At 39.2% G+C, this 22,446-nt stretch overlaps 3 protein-coding genes across 4 annotated transcripts; 2 read left to right on the top strand and 1 right to left on the bottom strand.

Annotated features, from left to right (window-relative positions):
* The first annotated feature begins 394 nt into the window (after positions 1-394).
* LOC146468371 (uncharacterized) lies at positions 395-12,259 on the top strand. 2 transcript variants are annotated; one of them, XM_085124647.1, is made up of 11 exons: positions 395-451; positions 1,959-2,030; positions 3,616-3,687; positions 4,786-5,788; positions 6,403-6,484; positions 6,685-6,753; positions 6,987-7,049; positions 7,578-7,610; positions 7,941-7,979; positions 10,023-11,057; positions 11,379-12,259. In XM_085124647.1, the coding sequence occupies exons 1-11, from the start codon at positions 432-434 to the stop codon at positions 11,489-11,491; spliced, it is 2,601 nt and encodes an 866-aa protein (XP_084980773.1). In that variant the 5' UTR covers positions 395-431; the 3' UTR covers positions 11,492-12,259. The 2 variants fall into 2 exon arrangements, with proteins under 2 accessions (XP_084980773.1, XP_084980774.1); XM_085124648.1 differs by lacking the exon at positions 7,941-7,979.
* A 76-nt stretch (positions 12,260-12,335) lies between these two features.
* On the top strand, positions 12,336-14,892 carry LOC146468372 (uncharacterized). Its single transcript, XM_085124653.1, has 3 exons — positions 12,336-12,586; positions 12,879-13,065; positions 13,754-14,892. Exons 1-3 carry the CDS (start codon positions 12,338-12,340, stop codon positions 14,875-14,877), a joined length of 1,560 nt encoding a protein of 519 aa, XP_084980779.1. The 5' UTR covers positions 12,336-12,337; the 3' UTR covers positions 14,878-14,892.
* Positions 14,893-16,101: 1,209 nt separating this feature from the next.
* On the bottom strand, positions 16,102-20,050 carry LOC146468373 (uncharacterized). Its single transcript, XM_085124632.1, has 3 exons — positions 17,950-20,050; positions 17,648-17,852; positions 16,102-17,216 (listed from the first exon to the last, which is right to left on the bottom strand). Exons 1-3 carry the CDS (start codon positions 18,342-18,344, stop codon positions 16,110-16,112), a joined length of 1,707 nt encoding a protein of 568 aa, XP_084980758.1. The 5' UTR covers positions 18,345-20,050; the 3' UTR covers positions 16,102-16,109.
* Between the last annotated feature and the right edge of the window lie 2,396 nt (positions 20,051-22,446).

A 22,446-nucleotide genomic window follows, 5' to 3' on the forward strand; every position in this document is an offset into this window, starting at 1 on the left:
ATTCAGAGGCTTGGAGGACTTATTTGATTTGTAAATAATGCCATTTATTGCCAGTCTAGACTAATTCTGATTGATAAACAAACTAATAAAAGTATACAATACAAATGTAAATCATCTAACAACAGTTTTACAGGGAAACATTAAACGACCCTGAAACCCTATTTGTTCCTTTTGTTTAAACCTCAACTGAAGAGCCGGCCAGTGAACACTAGCTATGTGTGTGTAAAATGGAAACTTGTTGATGGTGTTCATATACGCCTCTGAACGAAATGGGGAGTGATGGCTCAGCATTATTTAAAGTGTCTACATAGTAACCAAATTGAAGCGCGTGTCGAGTTTCTTGGTTTTGATACCTTCTTAACTTGTTTGGTTTTTGAAGGCATCTGTCGAATAATCATATTAAAGTACTACCCAAGCGGATTTTCAAGAGGATGAGGAGTCTTTTGTCCCTGTGAGTAGACAACGGTTAGCCCTTCACTGGGTAAAATATCTTAGACAAACACAGAGTTATAAATAGCTAAGTTACTTTAAAGTCAGAAGATTTACATATATACCTACATATATCATATTATCCACTTCCTCGTGGGTGATTTTCAAGGATGATTTACAGCACTGTGTGGGGACTTTGCTAGAATGGTTGTGGTGCAGTTTACAATTAATGAAGTGATAGGTTGTGAATGCCCCCGAAGTGAGCTAACCGGTTGGCTTTGATTAGTGGTACTTACTATACCACCTACCTGTTTAATCTTTCATTTTGAAAATGATCCCAAATTTCGAGGGGACGTAACAACCTGGGGAAAACATTGGGACTCGTGTACAAATCTAGGGTGCACGATAACGCATCTCTCTCGAAGATCGACAAATTCAACTATCTGAAATCGCTTCAGGATGTTGCTGCTAGTCGAGCCATTCAGGGACTTACTTTGTTACGTTCTTATTGCGATTAATCAGTAGAAAGTCTGAAAACAACGATTTAGAGGACCTCAATAAATCATTTCGGCACAAACGAATGAATTGTTGCGAATCCCCAGCTGCTCAGTATCAGAGTATTCAACTTCCTTTAGATCGGCCCATGAAAAAATCAGCGTACGGGACGTCCCCTCATATCAATACAGTGGATTGTTAATTCCTGTCACTATGGCCAATCTTTCCAAATAAATTAAATTCGTGAACGAATTGCTCGAGCAAGGAACCACAAGCAACGTTTGGAAAATCGACGGATTACTCGACGTCATAAAAGTACAAGAATAATAAAATCTGGGAGCAGGGATGGCGTACTGGTGAGAGAACTCGACTCTCACCAATGTGGTTTTGGATTGGATTCTCGGACTCGACAGCTTATGTGGGTTGTGTTTCTTTTGTTTGTTTTCCTTATGTGACCCGGGTTCGATTCCCGAACTCGGCGGCGCCTTATATTACGCAGAAATAACGTCACCACAGTTATTATGCAGCTGACAAATCAAAGGCGACGAGAATGCCTAATCGGAAGGAAAAAAAGAGCAATCTGAAACTACAGCCAAGATATGCAAAAGGCTAACTATTTCTGTTGGAGACTTCGTCATGTTAATAAACGATTCAACGACAACGGTATTTTAGCTGATTTTGTCATTTCATTGTTGTAGACAGACTTGCCCCTTCTTTGGCTCGTAACATTATAGTGACATCTGTCAATATGATATTGATGTGATACGATCAATACTTTCATGGAGTTGTTATTTCACAACTATAATGTTTAGAGAAGCTGACACCTACGGGACCATTATTTGGTGTCCGTAATAGCGAGAGTTCACAATAGCGGGGTACGATGAAATTGTGGACTCTCGCTATTACGGACACCAAATGATGGTCTTGTGGGTGTCCGCTTCTCGAAACATTATAGTTGTGAAATGACAACTTCATAAAAGCATCAATCGTATCAAATCAATATAATATTAACAACACATATCTCTTTTTTGTAGTGACATCCACGATAATGATATCCTGAACGTCTCTTTAGAAACCTTCCAAGACGTCAAAACATTGCGATTTTTGTAAGCATAACTCGTTGGTTTTCATAGGAACAAATTTATATTCAATTTACATTTTTGCTGGCTATGTGTGAGTTGTGTGAAAAAAGAAAAACGTGGACAAAACATCTAAGCTTAGAATTAATTCGAAAGGTTTTAAACCAATGATTTCTTTATAGGTCGCAATCATTGTTGGAAGAACCTTGGTGTAACACCTATGTTAGAAGGGCGATTTACACGGTACTACTTTGTCGCATGCGACAGACTTACGACAGACCTAAGACACGAAATTTTTCTTGTAAATTAAACCTACGACTTGCTTACGACTGTCGTTTACGTCACATAAAAATGTCTTAACATCCTATGAAGCGAGCAGCGCGCTCTGGAAATCACTAGCGACAGTCGTGTAAGCAAAAGTTGTACCGTCTAAATAGGCCTTTAATAGAGTTCTGTCTCACGTTACATCAATTAAAAATACCCTAGAAGACAATATTTGTTACGCAAAGTGATTGCCTTGTGCCATTCAAGGAAATGAAAGCATACTTAGCATGATAGATGGGTGAATGGATTGATTGGTTAATTGTTTGATGATAGGTTGAATGAATCATTGATTGATTGATTGATCGATTGACTGCTTAATTGGTTGATTGATTGACTGACGACTGACTAAATGATTGATTGATTGATTGATTGATTGATTGATTGATTGTTTTTGTCGTTGTTGTTGCTGGTTCTCGTCCCTGCTCCGAGTGTTTTTCTCCGGGTACTCCGGTTTTCCTCCCTCCACAAAAAAACAAATTCCAATTAGTCCTGGAAACAGTGGAGAGAAGAGCCACTGTGTGGATTCAACTGAAATTCCCGTTATTATTATCACTGATGATTCAATTTGAAGAAGACATTAGTCAGGCTTTCAGGGAATATCCCGCCGTTATAGTACGGTGTTTGTTGACTGGGCATTTAAATGAATTTTACTTTCTTAAAAACTGTACTGAGTCTCTCGTTTGTATGGAAAAATATCTAGCCGCCTACAGCTCTACCTTCGCTTAAACTCCATTCTGCTAAGCGCAGAGCTGTAAATGTTAAGTATCATTTTGTGCAAAAATATGTCAACCTAGCCGGCGTTCAACCCCACTTAATTTCTTTCTTTCATAATCCAAGTGGCATTACGTCACTTGACGTGAGAATTACATCACCGATCAAAATCCAACGTCTTGAAAGACGCTTAACCTGACTACAAAATAATCAAGAACGAAAATTTTTATCAAAAGCTACCATGGAATAAATATGCGAAGTAACGACGGTACACCTTTTCCCATGGAAACACATGGTGTATCACATTCTTTCGTATAAATCTTAGGTAAGGTCACAGATGTTGGTGCTGTTGCTTCAAATATTAGGAAAGTTGCGATCTTTTAAAGTTAGCCCATCCCCCACCAGGCTGAACAGAATTATTTTGAAACCTAATTCGCCAAAGATTTATCGTGACGGGAAGTTGTGTGAATATGTTTGAATATCTTAACATTATTTCCAAAGTTACACTAACCGGGCCTTAAATTACGCGAGCAACTCAGCGCCTAAATAAGTTAAATCTTTATGTGTTGAATTTCAGATTTATGCATTATAACCTGATGGCTGAACTTCCTGTGGGTTTTTTCGCTGGAATGGACAACATAACACACATGTAATATTCTTTGATAAAATAATTGTTATAAGGCTATGCAATTCAGCGGACTAAATAAAGCGAATTTCTACTTGACTAGTCCTGAGTTTCCAATAAAGAATACCCAAACAAATTTTATTGTGAAAACCTGTCTACGCACTTTGAAATTAATACATACTGTACAGAAAAAGGAACCGGGGTCTCAATATTTCATAATAGCTTCATGCAAAGAAGATGGAAACTCCACCAATGATGCCAATGATCGTAGAAAACCTATTGAAAACTAGGAAATTTAGCTCTGTACAGATACGAAATCCTGTTGTTAGCTGTAATTGGCAGGTTTTGATTCATTTCCAGGAGTTAGGCTTAGGGGAAACTAAGAATGACTGTTTTAACAAAAATGCAAACTCTTGTTGGGTTTTAAAGGACATAGTTTGCACGTCATTTTAAGAGGCGTATGAAGTCGTGGCATGAAATATGAACGATAAAGCATTTAGTCTCTTTTATGGTGGGTTCCATCCTTTGACTTGCTGTACCCGTGCTCGAAACCAGTAAGTTACAAGGTGATCATTCGCGTCCCAGTAAATTTGTGGCCTTATGAGCTCTGGCAATAACGGGAAGTATTTGAACGTTACGGGATTAGCTTGTTCACATTTTTGTCACGCTATGCCCAAATTTGGTATAAATTTCCTGCCCTACTGTTGAGTTTGACAGTGGTATACCCTCTACACAAGAGGATCTTGATTTAAATCTACAAATTATTACACCCTACTTTTCATACATATTTCAACAAAAATAATAAAAAGCCTTCAAAAACATAAAGTCCCTTTTGTGATTTTTTTTCCTATAGCAACAATTCATGGCTAAAAGGAATGAATGCTCATCGCAGAGAATAATACTGAAATCCTAAAACGCTAACAGGGTCATGTTATGTCATATGCCCACATTTGTCGCAATTTATCTAGCAATAAGCAAACCTTACGCATTGTCAGCACGCAAATAAAAAGTCTTATTAAACGCTTTACTGACTAATCCAGCCAATTGCACAGTGACATGAAGCGACCTTCGAAGTTACTCATTTAAAGTGTTAATTGTTTGGCCTTAATGATTATCTTGCAGAATACTTGATACCAACCTTATGTGCTGCCATGCGGAATTCAAGGAAGACGCCGGCTGTGCTTTTCTCATCAATGACAATTTTGCAAACTGTGACAGTATGTTTCGGAACGTAAACCCAAAAAGGTGCATCTGGGTGGTTGGAATTTTGTCGATTCTTGGGGCTGTGTTTGTGATTACCTGGCGAGTGTTCTTTAAAGAAAAGAATGTCGTGCAAACGATTCTGTTGATGCACGTTGCGGTTGCGGATGGACTGATGGGAGTGTACCTTATTACTGTCGGAGTAATGGATCTTGTCTGGTCTGGTGAATATTATCTGCATGACTTTGAGTGGCGAACCGGTTTCCGATGCCAGATGGTAGGGGGAATGTCGGCGATGTCCAGCCAGGTATCCATCATGACTCTGGCGCTCCTCGCGATTGAGCGAGTGAAGAAGATCGTGTTCCCTTATCAATTCAAGGGACTCACTCGAAAGAAGGCCCATAAGTTTTGCCTTGCCATCTGGGTGATCGGTTTTCTTTTTGCTTACATGCCAACCTTCGGTATCCGCTATTTCCATGACCATGACAAAAGCATATTCTACTATGGTAAATCAGTCGTGTGTATCCCCCTCCAGCTTGACCCCGACTTTATTTCGGGATGGGAGTATTCAATTGCCGTATTTGTGGGTTGGAATGTGGCTCTGGTTATCGTTATTATTGTGGCGTACTCCATGATTTTGTACAAGACCTGCATGTCGAGATGGCGGCTCACCCGTCAAGGTACAAGAAGGGAACGAAAAGCCAGGGCAAGAGATGCCAAGAGAGAAACGTCCCTCGCCAAACGTGTGTTTTGGATTATTTTAACCGACCTTGTATCCTGGATCCCGATTGTGGTGATTGGTTTGAATTCAGTGTTAAACGAAGCCTTTGAGCCACCTGACGATATCGCCGTGTGGATTGCTGTCTTTGTCCTACCAATTAACTCAGCAATGAATCCAGTGCTCTACACCTTTGCAACCCCACAGGTATGTAACCTCTTGTATCCTTCATTAGACAATCTAGAAAGAAAAAATTCAGCTATTACAAAAATAGACTCTTCATTCATTGAGTGAATCTTGCTAACATGGGGGAACATTGACTTTCTTTAATAGTACAATCTGCATAAGTGTTTATGAACTAAACCTACGTTTGTACAACTTCAGTAGTGCACGAAAAGAACATACTGCTTTTTTTTTTGCACACCTTTTACGCCCAGGAATAACAGATCCCGGCATCTTTTATATCCTCATTTATCTTAAAATCCTCTCGATACCACAAAATTGACAAAACGTACACACAAGCTAGGAAAAAAAAAAAACGATTTAAAAATGTAATATTAGCGGTAAGGAGATCAAATAAGTCATAAAGAAAGACAAAAATGGAAACACAGAAAATAATGTTTTGCTATGTTAGCGTCAAATAAAATTTTGAGGACGGGTCGCAGTGTAGGATGGTTCCAAGTTCATGCTGGCCAATTCCTTTCCCCCCCTTAGTGTGAACATGATTGTTTACTTTACCATATTGGTAGCTTTTGTTATTTTTCATAAATTAAAATAATTAATGAAAACTTTAACAATTAACTAAACGGCTTATTTCTCAGGTGCGAGGGATCTTAAAACAGAAAATGCTAAAGCTCTGGTGCTATTTGCGTGGGATTCCTCTCTGTGGTCAAGGCGATGAAGGTTAGTACAATTAAAACTTTTTCTGAGTTTTAAATAATCTCGGCACTTTCATGTCAACTTGTTTATCAATATTGCTGTGTAAACGCCCCAAAAGGAACCAGCTTTGGGTTGTCCGTAGCCAGTGCCTCAAAAAATAAAGCTGAAATTAAAATTAAATTAAGTTTTTACTACCATTCTCACGTTTATGTTGCTTGTAATAGAACAAGGAGGGGAAGAGGAACATAATGAATCGGAAGACGAGGACACTGACGACTATGAGAGCGACCACGGTAAATTTATCTAGTATTAAAGTACAATTCGCCGCCTGATATTCCCTTATTTTCGTCCTTTTTAGTGTGTACTATAAGCTTTTCACTAATAGTGTGGCGCCTTTTTAAACACTAGTCTCGTTCTATTCCTGGTTATATATTTGCCTTTATTTAGTAAAATACTTGTGCATTTATTCTTTATAACTTGTTATTAATAAGTTGTATTTTTTTCTGGCTTTCCTTTAATTTGCCAGAAGATGAACAAGACCAGGAATTGCTGGAGATGCAAGTTCTCGGTCAAGCAGCTGCTGTACAAGGTGATTCGAGGAGTAATCTAGTGCTGTGTACCATTACAGAATACCTACAGAATAACAGACAACGAAAATTCGAAGAAAGATATATTCTTGTAATAAATGGATCTTCGAAAAGTAAAAGTTACCTTGTGGTCAGAAAAAGGACTGGTATTCTTTGAGAAATATGTATTATTCAGTGAATGGCAGAGGCATATACGGAAAGAGGAAATTCGAGTGCTCCTTTCAAGAGTCAAACCTAAAACCTTACTAGTTCGGATGTTCTACCACTGACATCAAGAGGACCAGTAGGAACTAAGGCCATTAAACTAGGTTTATGGGACAAACATCCTGCACACTGCTAGGATTTGAATGTCAGTGTGTGGTATGTGCGCAATTTTATCACTCATGTATATTAGATGGCCTAACTCAGGATTCTTTCTTTGTCCATTTTTTCTCATGAGACAATAAAGAGTTTTTCACCATATACGTCACTAAAACGTCAAATGAGTATTAGAGTATTTGATATGACTTCTTCCCTCTTATTGCTTTCAGATTCAGAAGTAAGCGATGCATCATCGGACACAGGTACGCCTGTATTACACCCTGAAGCTTCTCCTTAATTAATAAGTTAGTTTCGACAAAGCTTCTTACAACTCCTCCATCTTAAGATAGGGTGACCTTTTTGATACCATAATAAATTTAGGCTCTCAGAGAACATATAATCAGTCAATCAAAAAAATCAAAATCAATAGGAACTTAAAGAAAAGCTTCTGTATTGATAAATACCCACTATAAAGCTGCCGATTAAATGATACCTGCCTCCTCAGGAGACCTGTATTACGGAAGTGACTCTATTTAATCTTATTAAGAAGTACAACAGCCTTGACCATTATTATTTTTTTTTTATTAAAGCAGATTATGAACGGGAAGAGCCAGCGATCGTCGTCGCACGAGGTAAAGCACTTCATTTATTCACATCCCTTAAAGAGAAGACAGATGATAAGTTAGAGGTCCTCAGTTGCAAGTGTTCTGTACGGTTTTCGTAGCTGCTGCAAGGAGTGACATTGCTATCCCGTCAATAACAAGCAAATGCCAGCATCGCCATAGAACTTAAGAAATAATTTGCTGAAAAATGCAACCGAACGGTATAAATCACAATTATAATTGTTATAAGCCTACGGGCTGGCACCGAGTCATTGTATTCGAAAACGTAAATGAAGGAAACAGCTAATTGTTTCGCTTTCCCGGGCAATACTGTAAAAAAGCACCCGAGAAAACTCCTCTAGAAACCATTACCGCTGATAATTTCAGGAGAAATAGAACGAAAGTTAAACCGAATAAGTGCATTTAGACTAATATTTAGGCAATACATGCAAGGAAACGGTGGTTTGTTTCAGTAATATTTCGATATAATTCTATATCATCGTCAGACTAGGTGACAATGCGGGAGCTAAAGTTTAAAAACTAAAAGGGTGGTAAAATTAGCATCAATAGGCACGTCAGAATGAAATAAGTACAAAGCAAAAAGAGAAAAACTGTCATGAGAATAAGCAGAGTTCTCTGCTGGCCTTCAAGCCATTGTTCAAGGATGGCGATGAACGTTTTATGTGATAGGCTTCTTTGTATAGAAGGAGGTTCCAATCGTCGTCACTGTCAATTATCTTTGTGTTGCTACGCACGGTTTTGGTGTTGGTTCTTTGTTGGTGAGGCAGACAAGGCCGTAAAGATACTTTTACCGGGCAGTACACTAATTTTGATAGTTTCGTCCCTTGGCGACACAAGATATCTTGGGTTAGAGCACTGATTGACTGCGTACACCAAATCTGCACTCTTAACAAAATTAAAACCGAGCTCAAACTAATCGGACAGTTTTTATCATGGAACGGTTTCCCCAAGCGTATTGCAAAATCGCTAATTAAACGCTTTACTACTATGGCACAAAATATAGGGCTCCTGATCATTGCACCAATGTCACCTCCCAAACAAGCCAGGATTCAACTACTATATGGCTTACCATCCCATTCGTTGGTGAACTAACAACACAGCTTACTAAGAAACTTAAGCATAAACTGCGCAGAAGTCTCATCGACCCGAATGTGGACATTCGAATAAAACAGAAGACCACAAAATTATGCTTCTTCACGAGTACTAAAGACAAAACACCACCATTATGCAAATCAGATGTTGTTTACGAATTCACTTGTCCCGGCTGCAATTGCTCTTACATCGGCAAAACGAACAGAACTCTATTTACTCGCACACAAGAACACGCGCTCACGGATAAAGAAAGTGCTATATACAAACATCTTCGACAGTGTGATAATATCCAACACATTCAAGCCTGTATAATTTACCAGACATTTTCTCCAATAAGACCGGCCCACCTTCTACGACCAACAAATAATTTTTTACCGAAACCGTGCGTAGCAAAACAAAGATAATTGACAGTGACGACAATTGGAACCTCCTTCTATACAAAGAAGCCTATCACATAAAAAGTTCATCGCCATCCTTAAACAATGGCTTGAAGGCCAGCAGAGAACTCTGCTTATTCTCATGACAGTTTTTCTCTTTTCGTTCTGTACTTATTTCATTCTGACGTGCCTATTGATGCTAATTTACCACCCTTTTAATACTTAAACTTTAGCTACCGCATTGTCACCTAGTCTGACGATGATATAGAATTATATCGAAATATTACTGAAACAAACCACCGTTTCCTCGCATTTATTGCCTAAATATTCGTCTAAATGCACTTATTCGGTTTAACTTTCGTTCTATTTCTCCAAAACGCCTCTAGGACTGTGCTTTGATAGTCATTAGGTTGTAATATGATTAGATCGTAAATTAAAAACCCAAGTTAAAACGAAACTACCTGGTTCCTTCATTGAGTTGTATTTTCCCGCTCATTTCCACATTTTAATCGGTTTTACCATTGTTGTATTGAATACTTTGAATCAGATTACTTCATTTATGTGTGCTATTGTATTAACGCAGGTCCTCGTACCGAGATGATAGACCAAGGAGGAAAAAATGACGACGGCGAAGACCCAGAACAAAAACCAGGAACAAAAGATGAAGCAGAGCCAGAAGCTGGTGAAGATCATAGCAAATCTGAAACTGACGCTGAAGTGAAACAAGAGGTAGAGGCTAGAACAACAGGAGGAAAAGGCGATGCTCATCAGGAGGCAGATGACACGGAAGATGGTGAAGCTGGACAAGAAGCGGCTAAAGCTGAAGGAGGAGAGACTGCGACAACGGAGGCTGAGGCTCAGGTAGCAGGAGCAGAGTTTAAAGTAGCAGCAAGAGAAGAAGCTGAAAAGGTAGCAGCAACAGGTGAAGATAAAACACCAGGAGCTGATGGCAAAACAGCTGAGGCTGAAGGTGAGGCAGACAAGGCTGTTGGCAAGGCACTGGGCGCTGAAGATGCAGTAATGAAAACAGAGGTGAAAATAGAGGAAACTGATGAAGACAGAGAAAAGAAAGTGAGAGATGAAACAGCTGAAACTGGAGACGAAGAATTGGAAACTGAGGTTGAAACAGAAAAGTCTAAAGGTAAGGCAGCAGATGCTGAAGGTGAAGCTGTAGGAGCAAAGGTCAAAATGATTGAGGCTACAGATGACTCCGCGGATGCAGAGGATGGAGCAGTACAGGTCGAGGAAGATGCAGATACTGGAAATGGATCACTGGGGTGTGAGGATAAAGTTAGCGATGATGAACATAAAGCTGAGAACATTATTGGTGAAGCAGTGGCAGCCAAAGATAAAACAGTGAAAGCAGAAGATAAGGCAGCTGAGGATAAGGATGAGGCATTGAAAGGTGAGGATGAAACAGCCGTTGGTAATGCTGAAGCAGCTGGAGCTGAGAGTGGAGCATCGGAATCTAAGAAAGAGATCGCGGAAGCTAAAAAAGCAGAGACATTTGATGTTCACGCAGTAGTAGAGGAAGGTGAATCAGTGGAGACTGAAGATGAAGAAAGGAAAGCCCAGGATGATGAAGAAGAGATAAAGGGAGAAACAGAGCAAGTTGAAGGTGAGGCAACGGAGGTTAAAAGTGAAGTAAGAGAGACCCTGAATGAAACAAAAGAAACAAGGGAAGATGCAGAAGAAGCTAAAGCTGAGGTATCGGAATCGGAGGGTGAAGCCTCAGAGGATCTAGACGAAGTGTTGGAAGCTCAAGGAGAAAAGGGTGTTGATTTTGAAGCAAAGGGGGCTGAGGATGAACAAGTCGAGATTGAACATTAAGAAGCAACCTCCGATTCCGATACCTCATCTTTGGCTACCACTGCTTCTTCATTTATCTTTGATCCTTCATCCTGGGTTTTCGCTTCTTGAATTTTTGTTGTGATTTCAGAACCAGGGCAAAAGAAAAAGGAGAAGTTTGGAAATGGTGAAGAGCAACCGTCACAAGATAAGGGATCGTCAACTCCCGATGAAGACATAGCTGTCTTTGACACAAGGTTGTAAACTACTCTAACTGAACACTCGACGATCATTCTCCCAACCTTTACTTTGGATCGTCACACCCTTATTTTATCCGTAGTATGATGTAGCTGGATGATAAGACAAACGTATATCTACCTGTGTAGCTTATCATTGCAGAAATGGATGCTGTTAATCCCGTATTATGTGCACTGCTAGGTGTTAATGTAAAATGTCAAATATTGGTTAACATTGTTAGATAGGAAGAAGGGCTTTTTTGTTATAAATGGCATAAGTTATGATGGAAAGCCACAAATTCACTCTGGAAATCAATATGTCATGAGGAAAAGCCACAAATGAAAGAGCAGCCAATCCGTCATCTGTTAATACATTCTGATTCGTTTGGTAGTTATTGTCAGCAACTTGCCAGAAGTCTTTAGTACTTCTTAATATCTTAGTTTGGCAGATTTTGTCTATTTCCCTCCTCAAATTTAGTTACTCGTAATCCCAAGCAATTATCAGAAATTCTTGTGAGTTGAGGATAATGTTATTGGGAAATAGACGTCGTTGTCGATACTTTCTCAAGTTATAGAAACAGTTTTAGTTGAATAGCTCAAGTAGTAGTAGTTACAGGTGTGGGGACGTTATAGTTCACGTTAATTTATTCTAGTCGTCTTCGTGTTTGTAGTTGTAGTAACTTTCGTTTCAGTCCCCCAAAACGGTTGTTGTAACAGTATTTGGAGCAGTGCTTGTTTTTGCAGCTCTAGATATTACAGTTTTAGTTCTTGTAGTAGTAGTAGTAGTAGTAGTAGTAGTGGTGGTGGTGGTGGTGGTGGTGGTGGTGGTGGTGGTAGTAGTAGTAGTACTAGTAGTAGTAGCAGTAATTCGCCGATGTCACGCGACGGCCATCTTAGCATGAAATCGAGGCGATGCGTGCTGTTGTTTACAGCAACTGTTGCCACCGCAACTCCTCGTCGCAACATGCCGAACAAAGACAGATGTTGCGTACCTTTGTGTCACAACAAAAGGTCCGCAGAGTCACGAAGACGAGGGATAACTTTTCATAGGTTTCCAGCAATTAAAAAGACCAAGAAAGATTGGGTCATAAAAATTCGCCAAGATGTGGGCAAATTCTTCAAGGTGAGCCGATGTTTTTTGTTCGCATTATTTCACATCATGCACAAGCTTGTCCACTTTTTCCCGCCGGCGGCCGACCGCGGCTGTTAAGCTGCATGTGCCGTTGGGAAGATAAAAAGTGCAAAATGTTATTTTTATCATGATTACATACATTATTGCCAGTTTGAATTTACAAACGTTTTGACTTGCTTGATGTTTACAAGTTGTAAATTAAACGTCGTTGTCACATTTGTCATTTTCGTGCGGCTGACTATTTGCTGTCAGTAGTAAGTACAACAACAACTTGTTGTTTCAGATATCAGACAGCACAAAGGTGTGCTCCGAGCACTTCCAGCCACAAGACTTAAAAAAAACATTAACAAGGAAAACTGTGGTTGCCCAGGGAGCAGTTCCTTGTATATTTAAATGGACCAAATCACCTAAGAAAAGGCCGACATGCAGAACAACAAGCAGGATTCAGCGAACGAATTTGCCGCACACGGGTATTTGCTTGTTTTCGTACTAAACACATTTTCTATTTTACAATTTTTGTAGTCCGGAATTCACTTTAGAATATAGAGATATAAAAAAAGGTAAATTCCGACAAAAAAAGGCAATTCCGAGAAACTGTATTGCGTAAAATGTAAACATAATTTGATAAAAGTTGGAGCGATTCATCGGCGCGGCCCGGAGGTCGTTGTTTTGATAGTTTTCGTTTTCAAATTAGACTGTCGTTTAATTAGTGGATAGTCGTTTGTTTCTGCCTTGTAATTGTGTACCAGTACTACAAGAGCTAATCCGGAGCGGCCTAGCGAGCAGCTATTTTTTGATGTTAAAATATTCTCATCTGCGAATCGATCGGAAAATACACCGATAAAATATTAGATTTTAGACTACTCGGTCGCTAATTACATGTCTTAGTTTGAACGAGGCGTACAAAAACAAAAGCTATTCAATAAGATGCAATAACATGTAAATGAATAAGTGACTGCGTCTGGAAGGTATTCTATCATACAATCTATAGCCTTTTTGTTCTTTTGTTTAATTCTGGCTTATAATTAAAAAGTTGTACATAATAATGTTGCTATTAGAGCACAATTTCATGCAAATTGTTGTTTGTGTTATTATAATAATTAAAGGTATAAAAAAGTATGTGTGGATCTTATTAACGCCCGAATTATTTTTATTCAGTTGTAGAAAATGTTTGTGAACAGGAAAGTGAAGTTCCAGAAACCTGCACACCAACTATTAACAACCATGACTATATTACCAGTGAAGATCAAGTCCAGACACCATCTACTGAGGACATGCTCTTAGCTGCTCAAAACAGAATCCATGAGCTGGAAACAAAGCTAAATCATTTACAGGCAGTGCATTCTTTTGTGGACCTCCAGTCCAAACCAGATGAAATAACAAAATTTTACACAGGATTCCCCTCATATGATGTTCTAAGTGCCACATTTTATGTTATTCAACCAACTGCTGAAAAAATGTTCTCATGGTCCCAAATGCAGCGTTTAAAACATAAGGGGGTTGAGGAAGTGGATCAACTTAGGGATGCGATGAAGAACTGCAAGTTAAGCTTGTTTCACCAATTCTATTTATTTTTACATAAATTGCGACTGGGATCATTTAACCAGGACCTTGCAGACAAATTTGGCATTTCAGTTGCAACAGTCAGTCGTGTTTTTATTTCATGGTCAAATTTTTTATATTTTGTGTTTGGCACTATGCCAATTTGGCCTTCAAGAAAAAAAATTCAAAAACACATGCCTGAGTGCTTCAAAAAGCTCTATCCAAGATGTCGCGGGATCATCGACGCGTCAGAGATTAAAACAGAAGCACCTTCCAGTTTAATGCTGAACACTGAATTCTACTCTTCTTACAAGAGCCACACCGCATACAAAGGGAATGTTGTCATCTCCCCCTCTGGCGAGGTAATTCATGTGAGTGGACTGTTTGCTGGATCGATCTCCGATAAGGAACTTGTGAAGCAGTCTGGCCTTTTGGTATTACCTGAACCTGGTGATCAGATTCTTGCTGATAAGGGATTCACAATCAAGGACCTCCTAACCCCCATTGGGTGTGAGTTAGCAATACCTGCATTCCTTAGCAGCAAGGGTCAGTTTACAAAGGAAGATCTGACAAAGAGCAAGCGCATCCACAATTTGAGAGTGCATGTCGAGCGAGCCATACGACGTGTCAAAGAATTTCATTTCTTTGATGGCATCATTCCTCTCAGTGTCAATCAATTGTGGACAGTGGCATGTCTCATAACTAATTTTCAGGGGCCACTATTTTATGAAAAATCATAATTAATATTGAATACTAGCTTGTGAGGGCATGGGGTAGGCAAAGCTTAAATTATGCTCCCTACTACGGGAAGTTGGACGTTCCCGCCCTAACCAGAGTCTTAAATAAATCTTTAGGTTCCACTCATAACTACTGATTTTTAGTATAAATATATGCTAAAATTTAATTGAGGGTAATGGGCACTGGGGTAGGGCAAGCTTATGTTTCAGCCCACTGTGGGAATATGGACGCATCTGCCCACCAGAGTCTGGGGTGGCACCTTTGGCAAGTGCCAGCAACCCCTCAGCCACCCTTGTTAGGGTAACAATTATAGCCTAGACTGAAAACACAATTCAGCTTATAATATATAATATCATGTGATATGATGTGATGTGATGTAATATAATGTAATGTATGTAATAGTAAAATAATATTTAATAATACTTATAATAAGGGGAGGGGGTTCAGGGAACCACATCGATTTGAAGCTCAACAACAACAATGAGCAACAATGAGTGGGGATGGTGACCCCATGATACCCCTGCATGCTAAATGGGTAATAAAATAAAATAAACAACAATGACTGCACAGTCAACACAGTGGTCCCCCGCCAAAAATAACATGACATAAAACAATTATTAACATGCGCCCTTATCATGATCAACGGGCTTATTTCATGCGACAAAAACACATTGAAACTATTAACACTAAAGCGCTATTTACAAGAATATTATAACTAAATGTCTATTTACAAGAAATAATACTCCATAAGAATGTATGCAAAGTATGCCTGCACCAGAAGAAACCGGGGGAAGGACTACCAAAAACCTTTTCCCCGGGAAGTAAGCAAATGTGTGTACGGTAACAAAACGGTTTAAAGTGAAACATTGATTTTTCCAGTGTTGTCAACTGAACATAGAATACTGTTCAGTGACCAAAAATTTCGGTGGAGACTGAATGTTCAAGCCAGATACCTAGCACCTTTGAAGAATAATTTTTACATAGTAATTCTAGGGGCGTAGACAGGATTTTTGATTGAGAGAGGGAAGGGGTGCTGGCTGCTGTCTAGGTGCAATGTTGGTCATGCCCCCACCCATCATTGGAAAATTTCAAACATTATGTCCAGAATTCTCTACTCTACTGCCCAAATGGCAACATCTTGGACACTACTACGGTACTTCATGATGGCCAGTGGGTGAGGGGGGAGGAGTATTTGAGGACCATCCCCTAACTACGCCCCTGAATTCAATCTTAATTAATTTCCTGAGGCTACTGATGCTGGTAGAAAATAATTGAAATAAAATTGATGTAAATCGTCACAGATGTTTGAAAACAAGTTGTCATCTTTGTAGATTCGTTCATAATGGTATTCTTTTTGGCATTGCACAAAGAACTCTGACCACCCACTACCAGAAATCCCCAAGCAGCCAATCACTTGATAGTAATATAGGTGGCTTTTCTTAAGAGAGTATTCTCCTGTTGTTAGATCTTGTTGGAGGTATGGCACATCTTTCCGCTCGTCTTTCATAGAGCACTTGATTTCAAAGAGACCCCAGGGAGAACTTTCAGAAGGGTCGTACACCCTCCTATCTGGGCTGCAACCGAGATGGGGCACACTGGGATTGATCACAAAACCAACTTTGAAAACATCGCGATTGAAATGTTCGGCGTAAAATTGGGCCACCTCGTCCTCGTGTTCTATTCCATATTTCATAGCAGCGGTCTGGATTTTTGATCCTCTCAGCAATCGATCAGCAAGGGCTTCAAAGTTTTTTCTCCTAGAGCACACACTTTTGAAATTTGACGCAGTCAGACGGTAGTTTCTTAATCTGTACCAGTCTTTACTGAAAGACTGCTCCCTTGTTTGACGCTCATAGTCCTGGGACTGTTCTTCGGTAACCCGAAGGCTATCGAAGTGGAGTTGTTGTTGTTCATCCAGAACTATGGGTGGATATGTCAAGTGCGGGAAGTTGAAATTTGGTGCTTCAGTCATCCCAGAATGACTCACACGAGAGTTGTCAGAAGCAGAGAGTGGTTGCTGGTACGACAACACACAGCCTCTGGGGACCATCCCAAACCTGCTGTCTACTAGCGGGGTATCCTCGTCACTGTCTGGCCATATTCTTAAAAACCCTGGTTCTGGAGTTGTGTCCTTAATCAGGGGTTTCAAATTTCGAGGCACATCCAAGTCTGCAAGGGGCTGTTTGAAGGGCGTGTACACCTTTGGGGCAACACCGGATATTTTTTGTTTTTTCTTTATACCAGTATCGACTGTAGGGGGCTTACATGGGGGCTTCTCAATTGTCACTTCGGACATTGGCCTTGGTTTGATTCCATCAACTCTTTTTGGAATATGCCATGTCTAAGAAATAAAATCAATCGTTTGTAAACACAATTGTAGGTCGTAAAACTTAAACTTTATTCACCACGTGTCAGTTCTTTACCTAAATCAAAAATTAGTAATTTTTAACACTTCCGCATAAATTTTACGAATTAAACAAAGTTCAATTTTTACGTTTACCCACGTGTGGCTTCTCATACACGCATTGCCTCTCGACTCGTTTTATTTTATACGTATACGTACGCACGTAAATATAAAGCCAGTTAAATTCACGATCGTAAATTAACTTTTACGTTCACGAGTGGCTTTTCATCAGCTTTCATAAATCGTGTCCCGTTTTGTTTATGCATGTAAAGCCAGTTAAATTCACTCCCAGACCCATACACAATTTAATTCCACTTTAAAAATTCTATTTTCCCCAAAAAAGAAAAGAAAAGCTGTTTGACACATACCTGAGGCAATGATGTTTTCGAAATAATCGGCGGAACACTTTTCAAACCAAGAAGTTGGTAATGATTTAACGCATACAGTAAGCCAATTGTATGTTGACACAAGCCTTTCCCAGCGGCACAGCTGCAATTGAAACTGTCTATCCCGATATCGTTTTGATTAGAAAAGACAACAGTGATTAAGTGTGGTTCCTCGTTTTTCTTCTTCCTTTAAAACAACGGCAACGCACGGCACAACCAACTGTCCTTGAGGGGTTTCTCACTGCGTGTGACATGTGAAAGAAAAAACGCTAAAACACGGCTACCAATTATCGATGGAACTAGACGAAGCCGGACTCCACGAAAAATGACAGAAAAACCACTTAAGCTTAAGCTTACTACAATCAAAACACCAACACAACTGCTTATCGAACACATTTTTATTGAGAAACCACAAACCTTGTACATCATGAATAAAACCTTCATGATAAAACTTGTACCCTCTTGACAACGTGGCCTTTATAGGAAGGTTCTCCCTTGCAAATTTTTCTATAAACGAGCCAGTGATAACTGGTATTTGGTCGAGGTTTTTGTGCCAAAACTCAGACACAACAGAAACGGTCGCCATCGCGACCGCCATCACTACAATCCCGACAAGTACACCAGACACGCATCGCCTCGATTTCATGTTGGAAATTCCCAATATGGCCGCGCGTGACATCGGCGAATAGTAACAGGAACGGATAAATCAGTGCTTGTGCTAAAAGTTAGAGTAGTCGCACTCGTAGTAGTTATCTTAATAATTTTTAATTGACGTAGTAATTATTTCCAACCGAGCCGTTGATTTTTTTTATTGCAGATTTAATTGACCTAGTTGTATTTTTTGTTGATGAAGGTGTTGCGTAGTATAGTTAGAGTTGTAGTGCTATTTTAAGTCCATACCAATACAGTTTCAATAGTCTTATTGGTAATTGTTGTAGTTTATAATTACATGGCGTTTCTTCTAGAAGCTGTGATTGCACTTGTAATAGTTCTTATTCTTAGTCCAGTAGTTTTAGTTGTATTCGCTGTACTCTGTGGTGGTACGTTTTGGTCTCTGTAATGGAAATTTTGTTAGTAGCAGTAGAAGCAGAAACAAGAGCAGCAGCAGCAGCAGCAGCAGTAGTAGTAGTAGTAGTAGTAGTAGTAGTAGTAGTAGTAGTAGTAGTAGTAGTAGTAGTAGTAGTAGTAGTAGTAGTAGTAGTAGTAGTAGTAGTAGTAGTAGTAGTAGTAGTCTGTAGTTTTCCTTCCATTGTTAGTCTGAAGGTTTGAAAGTGTTTTGAAGTTTGTAGTATTTTTGGTAGTTGCTGACAGTTTCTAACAGGGCTTGGCAGCAAAGAAGAAAGGACTCGGAAAAGATGATCGTATTTTACAGAACGTGAGTTGCTTGTTTCCATTCATCCCTTGCCATGTTATGTTGAAGCCCTTCAGATTTGGTGTCCATTTTTAACTATCTTGATGCGACACTGAAACAACTTTATCAAAGTTGGCAGTATGTTCCTTACTTCGTCGTGTGAATTTTGTTCTTGGTACACAGAATGGATTGCGTATGCTAAATCTTGATACTACAGTTCTAAGGATATCTTGGCAATGATAACAAAAATTCGCCAAGGAACACAGCAAGACGCCAATATAGGTTATGTTCGCTTCCGGCATTTCAAGGTTTATAAAACTATTTATAAAAATAGTTGTTATTAACGGCATATCCGCAAAAAACTGCAGAGATTAGTAATTCGTTCATACAAGCGGTATCTTTTATCGCTTAAATTGCCTTCGTGTCCGTTAGTTGACAATTGGGACCAAAGAAAGCGAGGCGCAGTTGCAATCCGACTAGGATTTGTGCAATCAGCTTTTCAAGAACCAAGAATACTAGATGTTTACATTACAAGATACACTTATGTTTCGGTCGTTGAAGATTTAATCTGTGTCCATTGTCGGACAGCTTCGAACAGCTCGTGTATCAACCGGAAAGAGAAAAACGAATGCGAAGTTGGTTCATACGCTTAGAATTACGCATGCACTATTCATATCTTTGGAAAAAAATATGGTGCTTTATTAGGTTTCGCATTTTTGATTTAAATGCCAATTACCCTTAACGTTATATGGATGTGTTTTTATTTGTTTCCATTGTACTACTAACACATTTTCTCTTTCCTATAATTAATGGGTAAATTATAATTTGCCTGAGCTTTTTTCGTAAAAAGGGTTATATTACTTACTGAAGATTGTTTACACGGCAGTCCTAGAGTGGCGCGTGACACATTGTTTACGACACCAAGTGTCGTTATAATCCTTTGTAAGAAACCAAAATGATTGTTTAATGTGCCTAACATAGCACATGAGGTTTCATAGAAGGCAAAGCTGTTAATCCGATATTTTTTCCTAAAATAAAACAAAGGAGAGAGATATAATATATACAGTCTGAGTGTTTGTTTTATCTACCTTTCAAAGTAACCGCGATTTAGAGAAGAGAATATCTTTCGTTTATACACTAAGACATCTTCAGTGGTAATCTTAAAACAAGTTCGTAAGTGGTATTTATAGCATAGAGAAGGGTGATAAGTGAAACTGCATCAAAGCGTTACTTCATTGCCATCATGCATTCTTATTGGATTGTCATTTGTTTTTTCTATAAGCAGAACATGTTAATATAATTTATTGTCATTTTAGAAGTGAGTTTGGATCAACCGAGTATATCGAAATATACCTTGTTCTCTTCACTGAATCGTAGTTACTTTGAAGGAGATATTCAGCTTTACTAAGAAAGGATGTTGCGTCAGTTTTGCATTCGACGAACATAACTGTGGCTTTTATATGGGTGTCTTCCAACAACTTCCCTCGCCCCCCCCCCCCCCCCTTCATCCCTCACCCTCACCCTCCGAGCAAACTTAGAGGCATTGTATCCGAATATTGGTGCTTTGTTATGACAAAGTATATCTTGGTCAAACGTGGTTGATCTTAAAGGCACAAATAGAATAATTCCAAGCTATTTCCTGGAAAAATAACCATATATATACCTTATTAGTTTTAGTCATTTTTCTAAGACACATACGGAATTACATGCATATGGATCTTGCAGTTCATTTCCATCGTAGCCATCTGTACTATGAACAAGATGAATTATCATGCATGTAATTTTTGACACAACGCTAAGCCAATATCTTAACATTTCCATTGACGCAAGGGTGATTTTTGGATATCTAAAGCGGTCACTAAAATGGATGGCAATGTCCCTGTCCCTGTATATTTCGCGTATGATTGATCGTCATTTTGTTAAAGAGACTCGGGCTCATTATCTCTTACCAAAAATATGCTATGTAATTTAATTTTTCAGCGTCGTTTTCAGGGCTGGCCTATAGAATCCATACCCGCTTTTAGACTTCGGAACAAAATGGTTAAAACATAAACCCATGTTAAACCTATCGTATACCAAAACGGCTCAATATCGCGAACTATACCCCTTAACTCGAACGGCACAAATCTATACAGATTATATAATGGATTACTCCTCCCCTTCCCTTCCCCCAAGGAAAGAACGATGCGATGGCTAATATATATCTGAGCTGATTTTCCAGAAGGTGGTTACAGAAATTGACGTTTTTGTTAACTTTTCTTAAGATATTTATTTATTTATTTTATTTTTTTTTTAGCGTTTCCTATTGAATTTCACATCAGTAAGTAAATATATTACAATGGTCATTAGCAAATATTTATAAAATCAAAATATTTCTCTCTCTTCCCCCCCCCCCCCCCTCCCTGGTTTGTTAACCTAGCCCCACTCTCTCTCAAACGTCTTTTAACCGCTCAACGATTTGGCTTTGAATTCGGCGCGCGCTCTGAGCTCAGAACTAAGTCATTAGACCCAGCGTTTCGTTTGGCTTCCTGGAGCAAAGTTTTCCTGAGGACATCATTAAGTCTAGTGAGGGAAAAGTCTTACGAGTGCAGTTCCTGTCTCGTCTAATATGCTTGTTACCAGTAGTCCTCGTATCAGCTAAACGGGTAATTTTCAGTTACTCGGGCTTGGACTATTAAAGGCTTGTATATTGTGGGCTTTGCTTGAGGAGGTGACAGTCTTTGGCTTTAAAAAGTAGGTCTTAGGGATGAGTTATTTTCGGGCAACGTGAAATTTTCGCGAATTGTTTACCAGCCAAAGACTTAGTATATTTTTGTGGTGGAAAAGGGCGCTAACCCTTCCCTTTTCAAATGTTGATTTCTACATCCGGGACTTAAGCTGATATGGAAAACACTAGCAAGAATGGGCAAGGATTTTGTCTTCAAGAAGCGTGAGTTTGAAAAGCTATTCTATTATTTTTCGCCTTTATAACTGTAGCGTTGTTAAGCTAGTGATCGATTAGTAAAGAAGTGCGATTTTGGGTCGGATTTCCGGTCTCAATGTCATAAATAATTTCCAGATGTTTGCTTGGCGTGATTCGGATTGTGTCATGGATCTAGACTGAAGACGAAAAATCAATTTAAAACGCTGTCTTGCTCCGATTAAGCCGATTCTGTTTTAGAAAGCTAGACTTGAGCGCTAAAAGACCGGGTTTTGGGTGAGATTAACGATGCGTTGGCGCCGTTAATAATTGCCATGTCACACTTGTTTAGTCGGATCACAGGTCATGTTTCATTTCACTCGGATGTCAATGTCACGTATAATTCCAAAGAAAAGCCCCTCTTTTCTCTTGCATAGTATTTCCTGACCTTACCTTCTTGTGATGAACCGTAACTGGAGTATTGTTAATGACTAGCATATTCCTTCAGCTTAGAAAGTCTCAAAATGTGCT

The sequence above is a fragment of the Pavona decussata genome, unplaced genomic scaffold (genome assembly GCF_977016875.1).
Source record: "Pavona decussata unplaced genomic scaffold, jaPavDecu1.1 SCAFFOLD_131, whole genome shotgun sequence".
In the NCBI taxonomy this organism is placed as follows: Eukaryota; Metazoa; Cnidaria; class Anthozoa; order Scleractinia; family Agariciidae; genus Pavona; species Pavona decussata.